The 12,911-nt window shown below is 37.8% G+C and overlaps 1 protein-coding gene across 1 annotated transcript; it reads right to left on the minus strand.

Annotated features, from left to right (window-relative positions):
* Positions 1-3,096: 3,096 nt before the first annotated feature.
* AREG (amphiregulin) lies at positions 3,097-12,468 on the minus strand (the record flags this gene model as incomplete). The annotated part of the gene is made up of 6 exons (XM_082608781.1): positions 3,097-3,305; positions 5,073-5,184; positions 7,138-7,293; positions 8,013-8,214; positions 10,963-11,211; positions 12,408-12,468. The coding sequence occupies 5 exons, from the start codon at positions 12,466-12,468 to the stop codon at positions 5,091-5,093; spliced, it is 762 nt and encodes a 253-aa protein (XP_082464907.1). The 3' UTR covers positions 3,097-3,305; positions 5,073-5,090.
* Between the last annotated feature and the right edge of the window lie 443 nt (positions 12,469-12,911).

The raw sequence follows: 12,911 nt of genomic DNA on the forward strand, positions 1-12,911 counted from the left end.
CATTTCCTGAGGACTTTCTCTGGCTACTGGAGTTCACTTTGCCTACACATAAGGCAGGCTGGAATTTCCAGACAACTACAACAAGCTACACCCCAGGAGTAGCTCTTAACCAATTATTTGAAAATTTATGAATAAAATATATAGATAAATATTTCAGCTTTCTTACATTTTGGGTGGGCTAACTCTGAGATATACATTCTGTATTGTGAGGGAGTTGTATAGTTTGGGTAGTTTGGAGAAGACGGAATAGGTTGATAAAAAGGGTCAACTTATCTGAGTCTTGAAGAAATAAACCAGCTACCTTATGAGTGGTGGTTTTAAGCCATGCTAAATTGGTATGCAGATAGCATCCTGCAAACCAAAAACAAACACCTTGACTACAAGAAAAGTAGGAGAGAGAGGAGTTTAAGTGAAGCAGCTCTAGAGCCACAAAGCCTAATTCTCTCATTTACTAGCTGTATGCCAAGTTACTTAAACTCGCTAAGCCTTACTTTTCTTACCTATAAAATATATTTACCTTCTAAGGAAGTTATGAGGACTAGATGAGTTTCTGTGTATAAAACAGTGATAAGATATCTGAGTGCTCAATCAATTTAAGATTATTATTTTTATTATGAAGGTAATAGGGAATTTTTCCCCTTCTCCACTGTAATTGTTTTACTAAACTTTTGTTTTAAGGACTAAGAAAGTACATGGGATAGCAGGCAAGTGCCTAGAACCTTCACAGTGACCAGTGACTATGGTAGTCTGGGTCCTCCCTCCAAGGGTTGGATGACAACAGGGAAGATTTGTCAATTCAAATACATTTTTCTGCAAACTCATTATAGCCTCCTTTAGTAATCTTGAGCACTTATGTGGCTTCAGTTACCATATATATTTTGACAACTCCCAACTTATAATTCTTCCCCTCACTGCATTTCAGACTTGTATATCTAACTGCTTAGTAGATGTCTCCTGATATCTCAAAGTAACAGACCCAAAGCTGAATATATTATCATACTTGTAGACCTGGATTTTTCCTCTCATCTACTCAATCTCAGATGTGAGGTGAGGGACAGGGTTGATTCAGTTGACTAACTGACTGGGCTGGTACTTATTTCCTCATAAGTCCATTAAAAACTAGAAAGGATGATTTTACAAGGTAGAGAAGAGACATTCTTCATTCAAGGATAAATAAAAAGCCATGCTTCCCTCCTAGAATATTCAATAAGCTAGTTCAAGAGATTCCCTACTTAAAATTATGTCACCATTTCCCTAGCCACCGAAGCCAGGAACCTGAAGGCCACCCCAGATTTCTTCTCTTCTCTCACTGTCTTATTACCCTCAGCCTTGTTTGCAATAGTAAATCACCTTGTTTTTGTTTTTTAATCTATAAAAACATCTCCAAATACATGCTGAGTATCTTTCCCTGCCTTAACTTCCCAACTTCAAGGGTTTTTCATTTCACACTTGGGATATTTCAACTGCTTCCAAGCTAATCTTCCTACCTCTGGCTTTGGCTCAAGTCCCTTCAGCATATGGTTGCCTGATGACCTACTTGGAACACAGATTTGATCAAGTTTCTACCTCTGACCAGCTGGCTTGAATGATTCCTCATTTAACTTACAGTACAAGTTAAATGCCCTGTGTGACCCTGTCCTTACCACTCCAGCTTCTGTTACAGCCTCTATTGACTTTACCCTCTCTGTTTGAGTAATACTGAACTATTTTATATATGTTCCTTTTTAGCACACACATTTTGATGACTTTGTAATTTTGCTTGTGCCTATAATGGTTTTCTCTATATAACTCCTACTCAACCTTCAAGGATAATGTTAGGTGACACTTCTCCAGGAAGCCCTCCCTGACTCAGTCAGCCTGGGATGGGTGAGTACTCCCCTAAATCCCATGGATTCCTGGTAACACACCTCATTCAGTTTTTTACTGCACTGTACTGATAAGACATTCTCTCTCCCGCCAACTTGGTGGTAAATGTCTTGTATTCCTAGCACTCTATTTGAATCATCCACAATAAATATTCAGTAAATGAAGTTGAGGAAAATGTGTACTGTAGATGTGCAAGCAGAGGTGAATCACAGGTTCTCAACACTGGCTGTAAATAGGAAACATCTAGGAATCTTTAAAAAATACAGGTATCAATGACCCACAACTGTCCATTTAAGTAAGAAGCTCTGGGAGGGGGGGCCTGGACACTGACATTTGAAACTGAAGTGATAAGGTGTAGGTGAGGCTGGGAGCCAATTGCTTAGATGATCACTGGGCATGGATTTGGTGAATGGTAGGCTAGAGACAGATGTAAGTATTGATGCTTGAGGTACTTTTCATTCGTGAAATTCTATGAGATGATTGCTGGAATTATGCTTATTATTGGTTCATTTTCTCAAAATATTCCCTGCACAATATGACGGTTGTTTTGTTTTTCGTGCAGGTAACTCAACTGACCAGCCAGGAACCAGACTGAATCATTCCACAACATTAATGTTCTTGAAAGAACACTCATCACAAATACACATGTATTTGTTTAAAATAAGAAAAGAGTAAGAAAAGAGTAGCAAGTGGAGAAAAAGAAGAGTGGGTTTTAGATACTTTTACATTTATGTCGTGATATTAGGGAAAGATGTCTCAAATCTAAATACTTCCTGGTTCTCTTGAAATGCCGTATTCAAACCTTGTCTCCTCCTTGTTTACGGTGATGATTATGATGGGCAATATATATTTCCTTCTTTTATAATATCTGTGTTTACTGTAACAGAGAGGCCATGCCATGTGTTGATCTTAGAAGCTTTTATAATTAACAGGACTTGGAATAAGTTCTACATAGAATAAGAAGGACCAGTTTGGGATATTAGCATTTGTGGGAGGACCAAGTGATTCTGGTTTATAATTTTCCCATTAAGAGTGCTTTCTAAGAAAAGCAGTAAGTTTTGAAAATGAACACAAAAACAGTAAAAAAGGGAAGGAACTCTTTTTAAAATGATCATTTAAATGTTAGAAGAAAAATACCCTAAAGTCTCACAATGTCAAAACTAATATTCAAACTCTCAATCTGTTTGTTTAAAAAAGTTTATTGAGCTGTAAAATAAATACATTTCCATTAAATATTAAATAAATTATTTACAACTTGAAAAAATACTTTTTATCTCCATGCATCTTTATATACAGAAATAAGACTTAGGGTTAAAAAGTGACAATTGAAAGTTTAAAACTATCAGAATGGAAAGGTTCTGTTTTCTCTGGATCCACTGAAAAGAGGAACCAATGCATCACTCAAGGTTGTGATTTGGCAGCGACTCGGATCTGATACTCTGTTAGAAAATAAAACAGTGTTAGAGATAAGCTCAATTCCAACATAGCTTTAAGAAAATGTCAAAGAATAATCAGGAATCTGAATTTCTGTCAATTTTTTGTCTAGGATGTCTTGTGAAAAATGCTAAGAGCTTTTCAGAGACAAACTATCTCTTTGACTTGAATCTTTCTTTCACATCTGCTTTGGTTATATGCCTACTTAGGTAAAGACTGCATATGCTCAAAGCTGTTTCATCAAATTCTGCTTAATAAAACTGCAGCAATAGTCATGAGAAATAGTTTTCCTAACCAAATCTATGCAGTGGATATAATTAAAAATGAAGATGAAGTGGCTCAGTGTATTTATGATATACAGTTAATTTAGGATAATTAGTACCAAGGGCATAATAATAGTAGATACCAGTTATAGGCAGCCACTATGTGCCAGCTCAGCATACGTCCTTTTCCTAAAGTCATTCTGGACCTCCTTTGAGAAATTTCAATTGCACTAAATAACCAGAAATCAACCCTTATTCATGCTGGTGGTTTTAGCTTCAGATCATTAAGCCAATTCATTAATAAATTTTGATGAATAAGTATTCAGTATAGAATTGTCATGGATAATTATCTATTTCATGACTTATTGAGCTAATTCTGTAACAGGCTCAGAACATAGTGCCTGTACTTAACCAATGCTAAATATACTGGTTCTCCAAGCATCTGGAGTGTTGATTAAAAATGGTATTACTGACTTTGTAGATTTAGGATTTGGCTTAGGAATATGCATATTTAACAACCATCTCAAGTAGTTCTTAAGTCCACTGAAGGCAGAAAATAATAACTTAAGGATGTGATGTCTTTCCCGAATGTCTGAGGGAATGGAGTTCCTTCTTCTGACCGACTTATGTGTGTCCTTGATCTTGCCTCCCTCTTCCTCTGGAAGTTTGAGACATTAGCTGTTCACTTTAGTTATCAATGAAATATTCCTCTCTATACCTTCTCCCTACAACATGCTCAGGTCTCCCTCTTTACAAAGCAAAAAATTTAATAAGAACTACAATATATACTCTGACCAAGCTGCCTCTCAAATCTGAACCCCTTCTGCCCTCCTATTTCTTTTCTGTATAAGGGTATTCCACCTGCTGTTTCCACTCCCTCCCATTTGTAGTGCAAGCTCCTGGATGCTGGCTCTTCACCATGTGAGCTCAGCCTATCAGTTCAACCTTATCTTCCCCAACGCCATTTGAACTAGGCCATTTCTCAAACATTTCTAAAATAATCTAGCCCATATCCCACTATTTATCTTCCTTTCCCTTTATAATAGCTTGTCCCCATCGCACCAGTTCTTTGAGGCTCACTTCCAGTGCCATCCATATGCACATCTTTTTCTGCCCCCTAAATGCATCCCACTGGATTCTATTTCTCCTTCACTGGAAACTCCTCATATTCTATTGGTTCCTTTCTTATGACATATTTTACTTCCCCTAGTATTCTCATTCCTTACACTTTTTTTTTTCTATCTACTAAACACTAAGTTGTTTGAGAACATAATTTGTGTCTCCCTCATCTTTATGTCCCTTATAATAGTAAGGACATAGTCCAAAAGGACATAGTCCATCCTCAGTACTGAACTCCAGCTCATGCTCAAAGAATAACACTTTAATGTAGCCAGTGTTCACGGTGTATAATTAAAAAAAAACATGCTTTGCTCATTTTTCTTCATAATAGAGAGGTCATATTTTTTTAATTGTAGGATATTATATAAAGACATCTTTTAAGACTCAAACCTGTAATATTCTCTTTAGTTATGCTATGGCATATGATTTTCCATTTTCTTGTTGAAGTTTCTTTCGTTCTTCAGCCGCACCTTCATATCCCCTGAAGTGTCGTTTTCGAAGCCTTCAGAGAACAAGATATTCTACTGTTATCAAAGTTCTATTCAACTATATATTGACTGGGGTTTCATGAGTATAGGGAATTCCTTCCCTAAGTTGTTATAGACCGTTGCACACTTATGGACTACTCCACCAAAACAAAACCTAAACCCAACTAAAAGTACCAATTTTTGATACATGATCTTTATGTTGACTTTACATAAATATATTTCCAAAGTACTGAGATTTAAATAAGTGTGCCTTGAGATGCAAACTTTCAGAAGGCATGAAGCACATCCATATCCCTCCCCACCCCGCCAACTTAGCACAATTGCCATGCACAATTGGGAGATGAAGATAGTATAGTTTTACCAGAGAAGGACTGTATGCTTGTACAAATTAATCTGAATGCTTAGTTTAAAAAAAAAACAGGCTTACAAAACAAATTGAGTTTTATTTATTTCTAAATATAATAAATACCTCTGGATTTATTTATTACTACTTACTACCAAAAAACTCAATGGTCTGAAATGTCTTAGTGTTGTACAAGCAATTCTATTTTTAGTAGGTCTTTATCTAATAAATGTTACTATTAAAATCTTAAGAACTTTTGTTATGATGTTTGGGGAAAAACTCAAGTTCAGTTATGAAAAAGCAGCAACTATGTCTTAGGCAAGTATTTGCTATGTGTTTCAAATACAGGGAGAATACCAGAGAAAAGGACAACATGACAAAGTTTTTCCATACTTTTCCAAAGGATTATTAAATATCTCAACTTGAATAATTACAAGCTTAAATAATTCTTTCAAAACATCTTCCCTAACCGGCAATTTCTTCTTCTATCCTTCTATGTCCAATAGCAATGGTTTGTCTGAGGGAATCTTTGCTAAATACATTTGCATATTTGACTTGAGGTACTAAGAGACCGAAATAATTTCTAGGATGTGCAAAACAAAATTAAACCACACATAAAACTTTACATGCATCAAAAACAGTATTCTATGTGTCATTTTATCATTATCTGATCTGAGTTTAAAATAATAGTAAACAAAGGCAGAAGATAACCCCTTGTTTCCTGAATGGCAGGAGTAGTAGATCATGTACACAGTCCAGCTGTTAAAGTAATTTACCAAGACCTAAAATTAGAATAATGAGTCTTGCTTTCCCCCAAGCTCTAGTAGCACATGAGTCATTATAGAGCCATTCACACCCTCCCCCAACTTCCTTAATTCACTGACTTTTGTTTGACAGACAATACCATTTTTACATACCCACCAGTGTCTACTACCTGGGACAGTCTAGTTCTAACATTCATTGGTCATGCAATGAGGTATGTGGTCTCTTATTACAAGCACAGGGAAGATACTGCAGGAATGAGACAGTAATAGAATTGTCCCTACTTCCTATGCCATGCCATATGGAGGAAATTTATTTTAAAACTTGAGTTCCCATATTGCACTTGACAATAATAGGCATAAGCTCTAAGTATGTCAGTACACCATGCTATAAAAGTCCTAACTCAGAATTTTGCATTCTAATAGGAGCAGAAGACATATTTTCTTGGCTCCTGGTTTGAAGCTTTTTGTGATTTTTTAGTACCAAAGCAATATCTCTGACAACCTACTACGAACCAGGCCTTAATTAGCTTTAGGGAGGCTTGTTTTAGCTTAATATAGTCATAGGCGATATCAACTCTCTGAGATTTGGAAGTAACCATGAGTAGCCATATAACATGAAACAAAACTATCAATTTAAGTTCAAGAAAAGGGCTTCACGTATTAAGTTTCAATGGTGGCCCAAGTAATATGCATTTGACCATATTCTATGAGTTGTCAATGAAGTGTAAAGATATAACCAAAGATCTTTTGCCACCAATAGAATAACTCATCTAAAATATGATACCACACTGTGTTAGAAATACTGAAAAAATTAACCTGGCATTATTTTATTAGGGATTTTTAAGATATGCCTTACTTACAGGAATGTAATAACAACAACAATAGATGTGAAGCTCATAGTGGAGACAAAAGCAGCCATAACTGCTAAAGCAGTTTTTGATAAATCGCTGTCAGCCATGCTGTGAATCTTCATGGACTTTTCCCCACATCGTTCACCAAAGTAATCCTGATGACATCTGCAAACACCCATATTTTAAAATTATAATCACTGAAAAAATTCCAATAAATTTTATGTTTGCTTTCCAGATCATAAAAAAAACATTAATTCCAACATTAAAAAATGTCATGCCATACATTTATTTGTATTTCAAAATGATGAGACACAGAATGCATTTGAGCCAAAGATCTATTAGTATAAGAAAAAGTTGAGATTCGTTTGGGTGTGATATTCCAAGACACACCTATTCATTCTTTGTGCTCTATGTATGACCAACTGATGAGGTCAGTGACTTGTTATGGAGCGAATACATTCCACTATCATTTAATGTGCTAGCGGCTTTTGGGGGGAAGGAAGCTAGAACAACATTATGTGAAAACTGCCTTTAGTTCCTTTTTTATCAAGTGGTTTTGTAAATATATATTGTAAAATGATGGTTTTCACCAGGGTTTAGCAGACTATCGCCCATGGGTTAAATCTGGCCATTTGCCAGGTCTTTTACAGCATGCAAGCCAAGAATGTTTTTTTCTATTTTCAAATGGCTATATTTTAATTGGTTATACGAGTACATACTTCATCTTGACCCACGAAGCCCAAAATATTTCCTACCTGTTTCTTTAAGAAAAAGTTTGCAAACCCCTGGTTTATACATTGAAAAAAATAAATGGTTTTCTGCAGTTCAGGGTTTCAGACACAGTGTTAGAAATATAGAATTCTACATAATTTAGGAAAACTTACTGGCATGATACTGTTTCCAGGTGCTCTATAAATTTGCAATCTCCATGAATGCAGAAATTTTGGAATTCTGCATCACATGGATTTTTCTTCTTTCTATTTCTTCTATTTTTTCCATTTTTGCCTCCCTTTTTCTTTCTTTTGGGTTTATCTGAAGTCTTTTCACTTTCAGTTTCGTCTTTCTTGGGCTTAACTACCTGTTCAACTGAAAAAAAAGATTTATTGATAACAGTCTCTCTTCACCTGGAATACCATTTTGGAGACATGAGAGAAAGAAGTCCTAGCAGTGAGAGCTCACAGCCATATTTCTCTCATTATTTAACACAACTCATACACAATAATTGAACAAAGAGAATATCTGTATTGTGTGGCACTTAAAGATCTGAACCCTTTCGTTATTTTATTAGCTTAGAAACATATTTTGAATTTATTTGTGTCAGTAATATTATTATTATTGATAATAGGAGTAGTAGGAGTTACTTGTCTAAGAAAATCCATGAAATATTTTAAACATTTTTTTCACCTCTAATACATACCAAGTTCTTGGTAATGAGCATTAATTTAATTAACCCAAATCACAATTGAATGGCTTGTTACTATCCAGATGATACAGATGAGAAAAATGAAGTTGAGTAAAGACAAGTAAATTGCACTAGGACACGTAGCTATAAAATGGCAGTCCTGGGATGTTAAAGCCTATTATTTCCCTACCATATTATGTTTTTACTTGGAAAAAGTTCGGTTCCTTTAATTAAAGGGGGATTCGAGTATATCTGATGATTTTCTTTACTCATATTGGTCTTGTGCTCACTATCATAATTGGGAATTAGTGTGTAATACTTGAAATGAAGAAAACAGAATTATACATTAGGGTTGATCAATTTTCTCCAACTCCCAGATTACAACAGATTATAATTAATCGATACCTTCTGGAGGCTCATTTCTGTGATCAATCTATTTGAAAAAGGGGAGTCCAGAAATAGTTGTACTTGCTGCTTCATAGATTCATCCTAACTCTTCAGATCCACAGAAACCTTTGCTCAGTGTTACAGTTATGCGGGGTATAGTATAGCCATATGGTAAATATAAGAAGAAGGAGTTTCCATGTTAGAGCTGTGCATTTTGTTATACTAATTCCTCAATAGGTTTATCTGAGCAAGTATTTAGCAGAGTCCAGTGGAAAGAGGAAAATATCATAGTGTCTTAATAAAATTAGTCATAATGGTCCTGCAGTACCCATTAAATAGAAAACCCTGGAAACATAGGGTAGGGTATCAAAGATAGAACCCTATGATTAAGGTAATGACTAATAAATATTATGAATATTTTAGCAGTTACTATATCAACATTAACAATAGTCAAATTAGGAGCAATGTTTAATAGATGGCTATGCAATTTTTATATTGAAACTTTCCTCTGATGATAAGAAAAGTACCACAGATTAGGATAATTCCTCTAACAGAAACATTTCAAATCACTGTGATGTACTTTATCAGATATATTACAAATTTTAGACAGAGACAAATGGTCACTATGCTGAAGTGCTTCAGTAGAGATTAACCCCATGGATCAATTTTCTCTCTATTTCACAATGCATTGCAATTTTATCCACTAGACATTTTCATCACCAACAATTCATTTGGCCTTATGAAATGTTAACTTGAAGCATCTTTAAGACAATAGTTTCTAGAGTCTTAATGGTCTAATCTCATCCCCCTCAAAAATAAAAATTATAGATGGACCCCTTCACCTTATGTATTATAAAAGCACAAATTCTGAAGCAAAGGAGGAAAGTGGAGTGTTCGATAAAGGTTTCCCACCTGCCACTTAACCCAGTCACTGTCCTTTTGGTGTCACCTGCTATCCCTTCACCAGTTCTGGGAGCTAGACAGATGGGGAGGATTCAGGGAAACTACAGTCAGGAAAGAGGGTCCTTAAGTCCTGCCTCCATAGTGGACGCTCCTAGGATATTTAGATCTGATTTATTGATGATCTGGCCTCAAACTGCAAAGTAATATGAGGGAAATGAACAATACTGACCTCTTACTTTGGTACCCTCATTTTAAGCAAATGCTCTTTTTAAAAGATCAGATAACAGCAGAAGAGAAGAAAATTATAGGTCACTATTATTTAACTGACAAATGAGATTTGGGGTTAAATAGTGATTTTAGCAATATAAAATCCATGTGTATTTGTCCTTTAATATTTCCATAAGGTGGTATTACTATTATTATTACCAATTTCTCAACATCTAATTCGCAAAGGCTAAGATCCAATTGTTCCTCTCCCATTACTTCTTTCTGTTCCCTTATTTGTGTCAAAATGCAGTTATTTAGAGAAAAGTGTGGCGGGGAGTGGCTATAAAAGCTGAGATACTAAGTATATAGGACTGGTTGATGTTTAATCTGTTTCTCAGATTGGGGGCGGGGGGGGGGGTCGTGTGGCAGAGTAGCTGGGACCAAACAGATTGGAGTTTCTCATTCTGGCTGTGGAATTTGGGGCAGAATGCTTAACCTTCTTGAGCTTTAGTTATCACATCTGTAAAATGATAACAATTCCTACTTCACAGAGTTGTGAAGATTAGACTCACTAGACATAAAACGTTTGTTAGAGGTCCAGACACATAGGATGTGCAAACAAGTAGCCCTTTCCACCTCAGTTGCTAGCTTACCTAGTGGGGTGTACAACAATCATACATGCAAGAAAGCCCTTGGGAGATCTGGGGAGCAGCTTTTCTTTGGAAGCAGCTTTGCTCATCCAAACCACACATCTTATAGGCTACACTGTCACCTTATCCTCTACTCACCTCTGAGTAAATCCTCTACAATGTAGTCAGGTATTTGTGGTTCGTTGTCGTACTCTTCTGCATAGTCAAAGTCAATCTCCGAGGACAGTTCGCTACTAGAAGGCATTTCACTCTCAGGAGAAATCTTACTTCCCGAGGACATCTGACTTCTTGAGGTCAGCTCAAGAATGTAGTCAGGTATTTGTGGTTCGTTGTCATACTCTTCTGCATAGTCAAAGTCGATCTCCGAGGACAGTTCGCTACTAGAAGGCATTTCACTCTCAGGAGAAATCTTACTTCCCGAGGACATCTGACTTCTTGAGGCCAGCTCAAATCCATCAGCAGTGTGGTCCCCAGAAAGTGGTTCCCCTTTTCCAGAGTAAGTGTCATTGACGTCTAATCCAGCAGTATAATGGGCTATGGGAGCAAGAAAAAGGGAAGAAAAGAGAAAGTAAAGCAGAATGCCTTTTCTCACCAGTCAGTTGCATCCGGGAGACAGGTTTATCTTCAAAGCAGTTATTGCACATGTGCTATTGTTTGTGATTGAGTCACTTATGAAAGCAACTTCACATTTTGCCAACAAATGGCTGTTTGTTGTGCCAGTTACAGAGCTTCTTTCATTGTTTTCTTTTCCACAGATAGCCTACATTAATTTCCACACCAAAAAAAATACTACCAAGTAGGCAAATGAATGTAATATAATTATTTAAGAAGTAATACCTAAATATTGTCATAACTTCACATACCAAATGCATTTGTAGTTTCTAGGATGTTACCTGTCCCATTTTAATAAACAGGTTCTAGAGATAAATACTAGATTTTCCTAACACGTGCTCACAGTTTTAACAAGAGTATGTATATCAACTGTAAACAGTAGTTGATAATAATTATTCTTATTGCCATTGTTTCTTATTATTGTTCTCACGTAGAGTAGAAACTAGGGACTAGGTAAGATTTGGGGGCCAGAGTTAAGCCCCTGCTTTATCTTTTAGGTCTCAATAAAACAGCATCAGAGTGGTACTTTTTTTTTTTTTAACATCTTTACTGGAGTATGATTGCTTTACAATGGTGTGTTAGTTTCTGCTTTATAACAAAGTGAATCAGTTATACATATACATATGTTCCCATATCTCTAACTTCTCCCTGGGACGATGCGAGGCCCTCTAGAAAAGTAAAAACAAAATCACTTGTCAGAGGAGATGGAGAATTTAGGCAGGAGTTAGCACTCCTCGGTCCGAGACTTAACCACTCTTCTCCAGGATCTGCGGAAATCACTTCACCTCTCTGTACCTCGGTTTCTTTATCTTATCTTTATCTTTATTTGGATCACAGGATCTGTAAGTTCTCCTTCAGCTGGACTAAAGTAAGAGTACAAGGATTCTCAGGCTCCCTCTTGCTAGCCTGGAACATCTAAGACACCCACCCACTTTTCTCTACCTCCCAGGGAAGGAGGAAGGGAGGGACCATTGGGAGGGAGGGACATCGATCAGCTCCCACGGGACAGAGCCGGGGGCGACGAGGGGCGGTTATTTTGGAAAAGCAGCAGCAAAATTCAAGAGGTGCCCGCGGTGGGAGAAGCGCTGGGCAGCGGCTCAGAGCCGGGATGTCCTCACCTGAGCAGAAGATAAAGAGCGACAGCACCACAGGCGCCGGCGGCAGCAGCGGGGCTCTCATTGGTCCCTCGGAGCGGCGGCGTCGCGGTCTCTGGGGCAACTCAGCCTGGAGCTGCTGGAGGGAGGAGGAGGTGGGGGGGCGGGGGAGGGGGGACAAGGGGAGTCTTGCGGCCGTGCTCGCAGGCCCGGCCGGGCTCGGGCGCTGGAGGCAGCTCCTGAAGCTCGCTTCGGGATCCCTGGGCTCCGTCTCGCGCGCAAGGTATGCGAATGTTCCGGAGGCGCGGCGCGCACCTGCCGCTTTATAGGCCGGGCGGGGAGCCGGGCATCGTCTGTGACGTCAAGGCCGCCGCGGCGGGTGGAGGCGGGCGGCAGCCCCGGGAGAGGTTACTACCCCCAAAGCACACACGGATGCCAGGCGCCCCACCTTCTGGGACCGTAGACAGCCGCTGGGAGGAAATGAAAATTAAACCCCTCGCTGCAAGCTGAAAAAAAAAAAAACAAAAC

This window comes from Mesoplodon mirus (assembly GCF_964341445.2).
Source record: "Mesoplodon mirus genome assembly, chromosome: 2".
NCBI classification, from domain to species: domain Eukaryota; kingdom Metazoa; phylum Chordata; class Mammalia; order Artiodactyla; family Ziphiidae; genus Mesoplodon; species Mesoplodon mirus.